At 35.7% G+C, this 12,074-nt stretch overlaps 1 protein-coding gene across 1 annotated transcript; it reads left to right on the top strand.

The window, feature by feature from the left end:
* On the top strand, positions 1-11,691 carry LOC124433897 (protein kinase C delta type-like). The gene is given in 18 exon segments (XM_046983742.1): positions 1-204; positions 638-1,083; positions 1,568-1,586; positions 1,589-1,627; positions 2,828-2,990; positions 3,483-3,514; positions 3,593-3,675; positions 4,558-4,687; positions 4,760-4,857; positions 5,702-5,956; positions 6,931-7,104; positions 7,769-7,860; positions 7,932-7,994; positions 8,085-8,223; positions 9,133-9,213; positions 9,989-10,096; positions 10,182-10,322; positions 10,430-11,691. Coding segments are annotated over 17 exon segments (2,091 nt in total). The 5' UTR covers positions 1-204; positions 638-765; the 3' UTR covers positions 10,586-11,691.
* The last annotated feature ends 383 nt before the right edge of the window (positions 11,692-12,074 follow it).

Consider the following 12,074-nt stretch of genomic DNA (forward strand, 5'->3'; position numbering starts at 1 on the left):
TTCCAGACCTCTTGTCTTCTCGCGCAACATATCACTGAAGACGACTGAGGACGGTCAGAGAGGAGTGGAGTACTCAACTTTTACTTTTTTTTATTTGTCTACTTTTGGGATGATTTAAATTATAGCTTGCAGACGTTTTTAACGATTTTCTTTTTTTAGGATTGCAAAAATGTTTTGATGGCCAGAATCATAGGGGTGAACTAGGTTAGTCTTATGTAAATGAGAATTTGCTTATTCAGCAATTGACAAGGGTGTGAAAAAGCAACAATTTTATTTGAATCTTACTAAGTAATAATAAATATATATTTTTCTCGTTAAATTTATTCGAAACTATTGATGTCATTATACATAGTTGAATATGGTAACATCCGTTTTACTTTGCTAACTTTCACAGTTTCAATATAATTTAGATCGAAACTGATCAAATTCATTTGTCATTATTATGGTCATTGAGTCAAAGTTGCCATGGTCAAACATCGATTTTCACTATAAAATGTCATTTTATGAAAGTCACGCGCTGTCACGCGTGGATAAGGCGTGGGGCGTAGTGCGTGGGCTTCACTTCATATGTTCAATTTCGTATTATCTTTTCAAATTCCGTCTTAATCATTACTTCATCTTCTTATTTTATACTTAGGTTATTTAAAGGCTAACCGGTGTGTAATTACAACTGCTCACTATCAGTCCTATCTCAATTATTAATGCGGAAGATGTCGTAGATCAATGCTTTGCACTTCTTCGTAGTTTTTTAAAACATTTTAAAGCATGGGTTTTATTCGTGTGAAACTTATCGACGTACAGCAAGCTGAAGAATGGAAAAAGAATTCGAACGGCAAATTCGAGCCGTATTGCGCGATACATATCAAAGAGGCAGTGCAAACGCCTGGTCAAGGTGTCCAATTAGTTCAAAAGAAGAGAACAGTATACCCAGAATGGAATAAATGCTTTGACACGCATCTTTATCCTGGCCGAGTGATTTCCGTCGTCGTCATGGAAAAACCGAACGTATTTCGTGGTGAAACAACAATTGGTGTACAATTTTTGGTCGATCAATGCAAGAAAGATTGCTTTTCCAGTTTGTGGGTAAGTTACCTGTCAATACCTGTATCTTCGCGCGAATTAGTGAACTGAAAGCAGCGGAAGTGAATATTTCTGGCATATATTACAAATAAAGACGCGATTTGTGGGATTTATTATACCCTGAACATAATAGATTATAACTATTATTTTCATTTCTTGAATAGTTTACTGCCTAACCGTTTGAAACTCTGGAGTTTTAAGTAGAACCGTATTTCTTGGAAAGGAAAACGATGTGGTCATTTGAATTTACCGTCAAAATTTGCTTGTTTGTGTTCATTTATAGTTTTAAAACGAAGCTGTTCAAAATTTTTAGGCATTCAGAAAGATGCTCAAATTATTAAACGTTGCAATTACGATAATTTCTATTCAAAAGTATTTATTTCCTGTTATATTATACTCTTGATATTTGTTCGTGATAGTATATGTTATTAAATTGGACATGTTTCCTTGTAAAGTGAAAGTAGTTTATGTTTTTGTCATTTAACAGTTGGATCTCACTCCCTATGGCGACTTCTTGTTCAAGTTAGACACTTTGACGAAGCTGCAGGTACTGCAATGGAAGTTTAATCACTTTTTGTCAATTTTTATTATATGATGCAACTTTATCTTGGATTTAAGTAGAAATGAAGAATGAATAATTAGGTAATAAAACTTAATGAACATAGGCAGCAAATACAACATAGGATTGGACACTTCAACTTTGGAGTATATGGGTAAACATAGGATAAACATGGTTAACATGAAATAAACATAGCTCAACACGAGATAATCATTGTTAAACATGGGATAAACTTAGTTCCAAATTGGATGATCATTCTTAATCACAAGATAAACTTAGTTCAACATGGGATAAACATAGTTCAACATGGGATAAACATGGATAAACATAGTTCATCATGTCATCATGGGATAAACATGGATAAACATAGTTCAACATGGGATAAACATGGATAAACATAGTTCATCATGTCATATGGGATAAACATGGATAAACATAGTTCAACATGGGATAAACATGGATAAACATAGTTCATCATGGGATAAACATGGATAAACATAGTTCAACATGGGATAAACATGGAATAAACATAGTTCAACATGGGATAAGCATAGTTCAACATTTGATAATTTTGGTTAAACATGGGATAAACATGGATAAACATAGTTCAACATGGGATAAACATGGGATAAACATAGTTTAACAATGGCTATGAAAATAGTAGTTCCACAGTGATCTTGTTGCTAACAATCTGTAATATGGATGCATAAAGAACATTCAAATATATTTTCCCTATTCAATGATGAACAATATCCATGCTTATACTGAGCTATAATGCTGACTGTTTTTGTTCTGAGAACTTTACGTAACTATGTATCCTTGCATGTCAATGTATGTTCACATTTGTACCTATGGGTCCTCACAGTGTTTGTGTAATCTCATATGTGACTGTGTATCCTCAATTGTTTAGTGTGTGTTTTTATGTTGCCATGTATCCCCAGCGATCCCCATCCATTGATGTGTTGTTTGCATGTTACCGTGTGTGCTTTTATATCTACAATCTATCTTCATTTGTTGCCATAACCCCATGTGTAAATGTGTATCCTCGTGTGTCCTTTAATCCTCATGTGTAACTATATCATGATATGTTAGAAATTTCCATGTGTTTTCTTTTGTTCCTTTATCCTTTTGTGTTACAATGTTACTGTTTACACAAAAATAAACATATTCTTTTGCCACATTATTCAGATGATCAAAACAAAAGCTATGATGAGCCAGCCAATAAAAGCGGTCTTACTGGCAGACGCGGTGCCATTCGGAAACAGAAAGTTCATGAAGTTCGTGGGCACAAATTTGTGGCTAGATTTTTTCGACAGTTTGTGTTCTGTTCTGTTTGTCGTGATTTTTTATGGTGAGTCATTAAAACTTGTCTTAAGTTTGTCACCAAGAGGTATTATGTTCCACTAACTGAGGAAAAAATGCCAAAATGTTTTCTCACACTCTTCTGAGAGCCCTATTGTGAATGAGTGTGGTGTAGGTTATATGAAGCACATTTTATTGTTGCATCTGCACAGCTTGAGAAGAGTCATCCCCAGCCTGCGTGGATGAGTCACTCTAGGCCAGTGTGCGAATTAGTTGAGAAAAAACGATGTGTGCACATTGCACACCCTTAATTCACACACTGCTCTAGGCATATGTAAATTGGTTGGTTTAGGCTACTCCAGGTAGCAAGGCCTTTTAGGCGATGTAATAGTAGCTCTGTTTGTTGTTTTGCTAAGTGTAATAAATGTCAAACTTGTGGCAGATTGGCTGCAGTAGCTCCTAGTTGTATGTGAGAAATATGAAATTTTTTTACTTAGCTGTGTATTCTTGTCTGATTGTTTGTTTGTTTGTTTGTTTGCAGGGGATTAAACAAACAAGGTTATCAATGCCAAGGTGAATAAATGACATTAGGGAAGATTGTTAGTAGATTGTGTAGACCCTAATTCAACTTCAGAAAAACTCCTTTTTTAGTGTGTACAATGGTTGTGCACAAGCGATGTCACAATCAGATCTTAAGCACATGTCCTGGTGCAACAGACAATAATGAAACAATGGTGAGTGATTTTTTAGTGATTCTATTTACCCACTGGCCTGTGTGTAACTAATCTATTTACACACTGGAAACAGTGTAACTAGTCTATTTACACATTGACCTATGTGTAATAAATCTATTTATACACTGACTAAGCATTGATATTTTGTAATTAATCTATTTACACACTGACTTGTTTAACTATTGTATTAACACACTGGCCTGAGTGTAACTAATCTATTTACACACTGACTTGTTTAACTATTGTATTAACACACTGGCCTGAGTGTAACTAATCTATTTACACACTGACTTGTTTAAGTAATGTATTAACACACTGGCCTGAGTGTAACTAATCTATTTACACACTGACTTGTTTAAGTAATGTATTAACACACTGGCCTGAGTGTAACTAATCTATTTACACACTGACCTGTTTAACTAATGTATTAACACACTGGCCTGAGTGTAACTAATCTATTTACACACTGACTTGTTTAACTAATGTATTAACACACTGGCCTGAGTGTAACTAATCTACTTACACACTGACTTGTTTAACTAATGTATTAACACACTAGCCTGAGTGTAACTAATCTACACATATTAACACACTGGCCTGAGTGTAACTAATCTATTTACACACTGACTTGTTTAATTAATGTATTAACACACTGGCCTGAGTGTAATTAATCTATTTACACACTGACTTGTTTAACTAATGTTTCAAAATCTATTTAAGCATTGATCTGTGTGTAACTAGTCTACTTACATGTTGACTTTGTAATTAATCTTTTACGCAATGTCCTGTGTCCAATTAATCCATTCAGTAATTGATTTTTACAGTTTAAAATATCCCAATTACTAATAGTTCAACTGAACAATTGACTGTGAAAATTTTTAGAAACTAAAGGAACGGTTCAAAATTGACATTCCACACAGATTTAAAGTGACTACGTATCTAAGTCCAACATTTTGTGATCACTGTGGCTCCATGTTGTACGGTCTCTTTAGACAAGGCTTGAAATGTGAAGGTAACAGATTAAATAAATTCTTGCATTCATGGTTTAAAATCTCATCTCAGATTATTATATTTTTTGTTCTAGCGTGTGGAATGAATATTCATCATAAATGTCAGAAACATGTTGCAAATCTTTGTGGAATCAATCAGAAAGCATTTGCTGAAGCGCTTGACCTAGCTAACGTAGGTGCAGTAGACTTGTGGCACTTTTTCCTCTTGACCTAGCTAACGTAGGTGCAGTAGACTTGTGGCAATTTTTCCTCTTGACCAAGCTAACGTAGGTGCAGTAGACTTGTGGCAATTTTTCCACTTGACCTAGCTAACGTAGGTGCAGTAGACTTGTGGCAATTTTTCCACTTGACCTAGCTAACGTAGGTGCAGTAGACTTGTGGCAATTTTTCCTCTTGACCTGGCTAACGTAGGTGCAGTAGACTTGTGGCAATTTTTCCTCTTGACCTGGCTAACGTAGGTGCAGTAGACTTGTGGCAATTTTTCCACTTGACCTGGCTAACGTAGGTGCAGTAGACTTGTGGCAATTTTTCCACTTGACCTGGCTAACGTAGGTGCAGTAGACTTGTGGCAATTTTTCCTCTTGACCCTAGCTAACGTACGGTGCAGTAGACTTGTGGCAATTTTTCCACTTGACCTAGCTAACGTAGGTGCAGTAGACTTGTGGCAATTTTTCCACTTGACCTAGCTAACGTAGGTGCAGTAGACTTGTGGCAATTTTTCCACTTGACCTAGCTAACGTAGGTGCAGTAGACTTGTGGCAATTTTTCCTCTTGACCTGGCTAACGTAGGTGCAGTAGACTTGTGGCAATTTTTCCTCTTGACCTGGCTAACGTAGGTGCAGTAGACTTGTGGCAATTCTTTTACGATGATTTTGTCATGCTTGTTGGATTGTTCGGTTTTCATCAGTTTTTTCCAGGAGAGTTCGAAGGAACTTAGTTTCTTTAGCTCTAAGTGAGTTAATGAAGAAACATTTTTGTATGGCAAGTGCAAGGAATTTTTTTGTACATTTTCATAGGCAGATAAAGCGCGGAGACTAAGCCAACTTCCAAAATTACCAAGTAATGAGTCATTAGCACCGACTATGGCTAGTTTTAATGATGAAAAATTAGAAGAAAAATATGGTCGTATTGCCGATGAGTATGAAGTGATGTGGAAAGCTGATGAACCCAAACCTCCACCGCGCACAGTCAGTATCAATAAGCCTATCAAGAAATACACCATGCAAGATTTTACGTTTCTCAAAGTCCTCGGAAAAGGGAGTTTTGGAAAGGTATTTAAAGCCTGCTTTATTATACTTCCATAAGAGATGATCTTTTGGTGTCTCCTCAAAGCCTCCTCAGTACTCCTTAGGGGAAGCAAATGAATAGACATGATCACATATAAAAAAAATGACGAGATTTTTATTCATAAGACATTTTGCCTGAAATTCTGCTCTGGTTATGCCATTGTTACGAAGGTTGAAACGTCTGTCGATACAAAAATCACAAAAAATCCTTTTTCGCCTTAGCTAACCAGGATGGTGTCTGTTAATGATTTATTTACTTTGTGTTAGTTTGGCTGACGAGTCTTGCCTTGGAAATCTATTGTTGGTGTGTTCATAAGGAGTAATTTGATGTTGAAACGTGTGCCTATTCTACTTAAGTTTTGTGTTTTCATCAGGGCGAGTGATAAGTTTATTGAAACTTTAGTTCTTGTGTGCTCCCGTCTTGTGTCTTTCTGAAGAGTGATCTCAGGCTAAAATTGACTTCATTACGTTTATACATTATTCGTGTCACTCATTTTCATTGTAATGTAAAGTTTAAACTTAAGTTCTTATACACTTCAGTTTTTTGTCTTTATGAGGAGTCGCCTCATGCTGAAACTTAAAATCTTACGTACATACTCCGGTCTAATGTCTTTGTCAATAGTGATATGATGTTGAATATAGACTCTTGTGATGTGATTACTTGTAAGTCTGTTTATTCTGTTTGCACGAGGCCAGGATAATGGTGTTAACTGGATGGCGAGTTTTCGTGTATATTAAAAATGTGGTTATGTATTTTTCTAGGAAATGATTTATCTTATTGATTATCCAGTTTAAATCGTAGCTTTTGCGTTCAAGCTATTTTAAGACAGCCAAGAAAAGTCACATCCTATGAACGGCGCTATCAAAGCTTGATGTGCAACCTTTCACTGTATTTTGAACATATTCTAAACTTAGGTCAAATATATTTGATAACAACGCAAAAATTTCTGGCTGTTTAGGTTCTGTTATCAGAGATGAAGAGTAATGGTCAGGTTTATGCCATAAAAGCATTAAAGAAAGACGTTGTGTTAGAAGATGATGATGTTGAATGTACAATGATCGAAAGACGAGTTCTGAGCATTGCTAGTCGACATCCATTTCTCACTTCTATTATTTGTTCATTTCAATCCAAGGTAAGATCAAAGACTACTGACACATGCAGTATACTCGCATACATGCACCTTCATTGATTTTGGGCCGTTGCTTCTGTTTTTTGAATTGGTTGAATTTCAATAAGGCCTGACACAAAGATTACTGGAGATGATTTTTTACATGTCAGTTGTTTTGTCTGAAGATAGCCATAATAAAACTCGAGATGAGCTTTTTAGCAAAATGAGCATGCTCTGTACTGTACTGTTATTTCGGTATTTTTGACTATGTGATTTTCAAATATTTTTCATGATCAAAGCCCTTGCCGTCGTATCGTGTGGTCGTTTTGTTAGATATTTTGCCGTTGGGCATCCGCACATCTTTCAAATGTTTTACGTGTTTTTGTAAGCGGAATTGATTGTTTACATTCTTTATTTCATTTCAAAGAAAATATCGTGAATCAGTTGTGTTATTTCAAAACACTTGCCAAATTTTCTGCAGAAAGTTTTCCATTCCATGCAAGGATAGATACTGTTTTAATCTGAGCAGGGATATTCACATAGAATGGAAAAGTTTTTTTTTTACTTTTTAATCCTTGATATTCTTTTATCCAACTCGAAATCATTCAACAGTATCCTTGAAAATATCCGCCATCTTTCTGTTGTAAACAATTATAATTTAATATTCCCCCTCTATCTCTTTTCTCAGGAGCATTTGTTTTTTGTCATGGAATATGTGAACGGTGGTGATTTGATGTTTCATATTCAGTCTGCTGGCAAATTTAATGATTATCGCTCTTGGTGCGTATTGGGACCAACTGTTAGCATATACGAGAGGAAGTTGATTATTTAATGTTTTTGTGTTGTTTTAGTTTCTACACAGCCGAAATCGTTTGTGGTCTGGAATTCCTGCACAGTTTAGGAATAATATATAGGTATTTGTTCTTTATTTATTTTTGTCTTAATTGTTTCCACTTCTTGTGTCGTCGATTCGTTAAATTTAACTTTTTTCCCGCGCTTTGAAGAGATTTAAAGTTGGATAACGTCCTCATGGATGCTATGGGTCATATAAAGATTGCTGATTTTGGCATGTGTAAGGAGAAAATATTGGATGGTAACAAGACCTCCACTTTCTGTGGTACACCTGATTATATAGCGCCTGAGGTATGAATCTACCCCCTCCCCCCCCCTCCTTACTACTCCACCATCCCCCTAGAACGACGTCATCTTTTGATAGATGTTATTTAAGCATCTGTAAGCAAAGCAATAGGTCCGTGTTTATCTTTCCATCCATTCTTTAAATTATATGTTTGTAAATGATGATCGTCCAGGTTGGTATAGTCCTGAGACGGACTGTTTTTGTTGTTGTTGACTGACGTTTCGACAACCTTAGCGGTAGTCATCTTCAGAGTCAAAATTTCATTCTTTAAATTGTTAAAGACTTTACGATGATCTGCAGAATGATGAAACTTTAAGAATTACTTCATGTAGATCGAAACCGATAGTAATCTTAAGACTCAAAAAATCTGTTCATAGTTCGACATTATTCCAGAATCATCGTGAAACTTATTGCAAAAGCCCTACGGATTGAAAAACGGAGCGTAATTTTTGTGTCTTCTTTTTAAACCATCTTAGATGTTGACCAGAGAAAATGTATAATAAGTATGTTTCTTTTTATGGCGTATAAAATTGTCTGCGTGAAGATAATTTTCATGTAGCGTTGTTTTCTCATGCAAAACCTCAGATTGTCGTCAACATGATCAATACTAAAGATAAACTGATGTCTTTAACCCAAAAGTTACTCTACATTTTTGTATATGAAGCCTGAGAAGGACTGTTGGTGTCGGCGTTGGTTTTGCTCGACTCCGAAGATGACAACCGTTATGGATGTGGAACTGTCCCTCAACACCAATGACCAACACAAACAATCCTACAGGATTTCACTAAACTGAAGGATATACTAGAAATATGTAACTGACTCTCTCGGGTTCAAACCTTTCACTTTGAAAGTTACGCTCTTACCACTCTAGGTAGATGTTCATTATGTTTCACATGCAAAAAATATTGTTTCAGATCCTTAAGGGACTGAAATACGATTCCTCAGTAGATTGGTGGTCTCTTGGTGTATTATTGTATGAAATGTTGATTGGACAGGTTTGTTAGCCCCTTGTTTCTTTTAAAAACTAGTTAAAATTTGCTTTTCTCGCGTTTTAGTCATTGTGTAAAAATGTTCACCATCTGTCCCATCACCATCCTTATGGTTGCCAATGCCTTCATTGTGCAAAAATGGTCACCATCTGTCCCATCACCATTGTAATGGTTGCCAATGCCTACATTGTGCAAAAATGGTCACCATTTGTCCCATCACCATCCTAATGGTTGCTAATGCCTTCATTGTGCAAAAATGGTCACCATTTGTCCCATCACCATCCTAATGGTTGCCAATGCCTTCATTGTGCAAAAATGGTCACCATCTGTCCCATCACCATTGTAATGGTTGCCAATGCCTACATTGTGTAAAAATGTTCACCATTTGTCCCATCACCATCCTGATGGTTGCCAATGCCTTCATTTTGTAAAAATGGTCACCATCTGTCCCATCACCATTGTAATGGTTGCCAATGCCTACATTGTGCAAAAATGGTCACCATTTGTCCCATCACCATCGTAATGGTTGCTAATGCCTTCATTGTGTAAAACTTTTCATTATTTGTCCCATCACAATCCTAATGGTTGCCAATGCCTATATTGTGCAAAATGGTCACCATCTGTCCCATCACCATCCTAATTGTTGCTAATGCTTTCATTGAAAACACATATTTTTATTCTGTGGGCACCAGGTTTGTTTTACCGTCACGTTTGCTAGTATACCACGTGACGAAACTTATTACAGCCCATTTTCACATTGATTTTTGCTTGACATGTTTAGTCTCCTTTCACCGGTGAAGATGAAGAGGATCTTTTTGATTCAATTTGTCGCGATAAAGTTCACTACCCTAAATGGGTATCGCAAAACGCTGTCTCGTGTATGGTACAGGTACGTTAGGGGATAATGTGGGATGTGCTTGATATTTAAATTTCGTGCGCACCTTCTAACGCAATTTGGTCCAAAATTGTTTTAGCTATTGGAGCGAAATGTGAACGAGAGACTTGGATATAAAGGTGGTAAAAATGGCATCATAAGAAAACATGAATTTTTCTCCAAATTAAGCTGGCGACAACTGGAAACAAGGCGAATAGAACCACCTTTCAAACCGAAAATTGTAAGTCTACACTGCCATTAAAATTCTTCCATAATCCTATTGGATGTTTTTCTGTGCATGTGAAAAAAAAGTCATTAAACGTGAGCTAAATGAATTTTTTTGTCCAGCGTTCACCAAGAGATGCTGAATATTTCGATTCAGATTTCACAACTGAAGCTCCCAAACTCACGCCGACCGACAAAGCTTTGCTTGCATCGATAGATCAAGGTCAATTCAAAGGATTCTCTTTCGTAAATCATAATTTTAATCGCGACTCACTTTAGCCCGCACCTTTGAAAAAATGATTTTGGAAATATTGTACGTAGCAAATGATTCTCTATGCGCTGTTTTGCCGTTTTATGATGCTGCAATACTCTTAATTAGCGATTTATGATAACTGTGTTAAACCAAGCTTAAAGTTTTGAAATAAGTTAATATTTTTTTGGCTACAGCCTAGTTTTTTGGTGAAGAATTATTTTGGTATTTTAATGCGGAAAAACAGCGCTGTGCATAAAAGCCGAACATCTTTAGTACATATAGGATGTAATTATTTTTTTAAAAATACCGCTTTTAGTTAACTATGATAATTGTAAAGTTTCTAACATGTAAACTATGTTTATGAAAAAACATTTGTAACTATATCTCAAATTTCTTTTGATTACGTTGCTTAAAATTCAAATTCAGACACAATTAATAATACAGAAGAATGGAACGTAGCCTTGTGGAAAGTGTGAAAAATTTTAGCAATATAAAGTAAAATCTAAATATTAAATTTTTAATTTACAAATGACTGAGTCCAATCGAGGAATTTCAGGCAATTAGCAATTCATTGATTTTCACTCAATACGCTTTTCACACGTTCGTTCAAGAACGCACTTGTTCCTGTCGATGAAGTTTTTTTTTAGTTTTGAAGAAGTGTTCAGGCATTCTGGGTTGGTTGTTTTTTGTTAAGGTGTATACAGGAAAACTAAGATTGTTGAAATTTTTGTCAGGGTGTAAAACATCTTATCGGAAACAATCAATTGTTTCCTGTTTTTAAAATAGACTGACGGAATTTTAATTAACGGTAACAATATAATACTTGGTGGTTGCACTTTTTGGTATTGATTGCTTATTTTTATGCCTTTATTGATTGTTTTTGGTGGAGAAGATGGTGTTGGTCTTTAAATGGCAGTAGGGAAAAATGTAAACAACATTGAATTTCGACAAACTATGGTGCATTTTACTGTGATATGTTTTCCCTTTTTGCTACGTACGGTCAAATATCCATTTCAAACCGAAACAAACTTTTTTTCAAATTGATATTAGTCACGTTGTCAGCTTTTTTAAATAAAAGACCATGAGCAAAGGTGTTGTTATAACGACAAACCTTCACTTGTTCAATTTGAAATTTTAGCGATTTTAATCCAAATCTGAACTTTTGAAACTGGTGAAATATGAAAAAATCTCATGACAAGCAGTAGATATGCTGATTAATTGATCAATGAAAATTAAAATACTAAAAGATCTCTGCTTGTTCACATATTATTCACAACAAATCATGTCTGTGCAGGAAAAGTGGCAAAGTGCTCACACAGTCACACTTGTTGCCGAATCACACTTCGCACCGCCGAATTGCTTTGTGTGTGGTTGGCGACATGTCATAATGAGGAGATATATATGTTTTACCTGGTTGCATTTTGTAATTTAAAACTCCTGCTGACACACGTGAATTGAAATGTAAACCCATTTTGAAAACAAAGATATGGCACACGCCTGATTGGTTGTTAGCAA

This window comes from Xenia sp. Carnegie-2017, unplaced genomic scaffold (assembly GCF_021976095.1).
Source record: "Xenia sp. Carnegie-2017 unplaced genomic scaffold, XeniaSp_v1 HiC_scaffold_14, whole genome shotgun sequence".
Lineage (NCBI taxonomy): Eukaryota > Metazoa > Cnidaria > Anthozoa > Malacalcyonacea > Xeniidae > Xenia > Xenia sp. Carnegie-2017.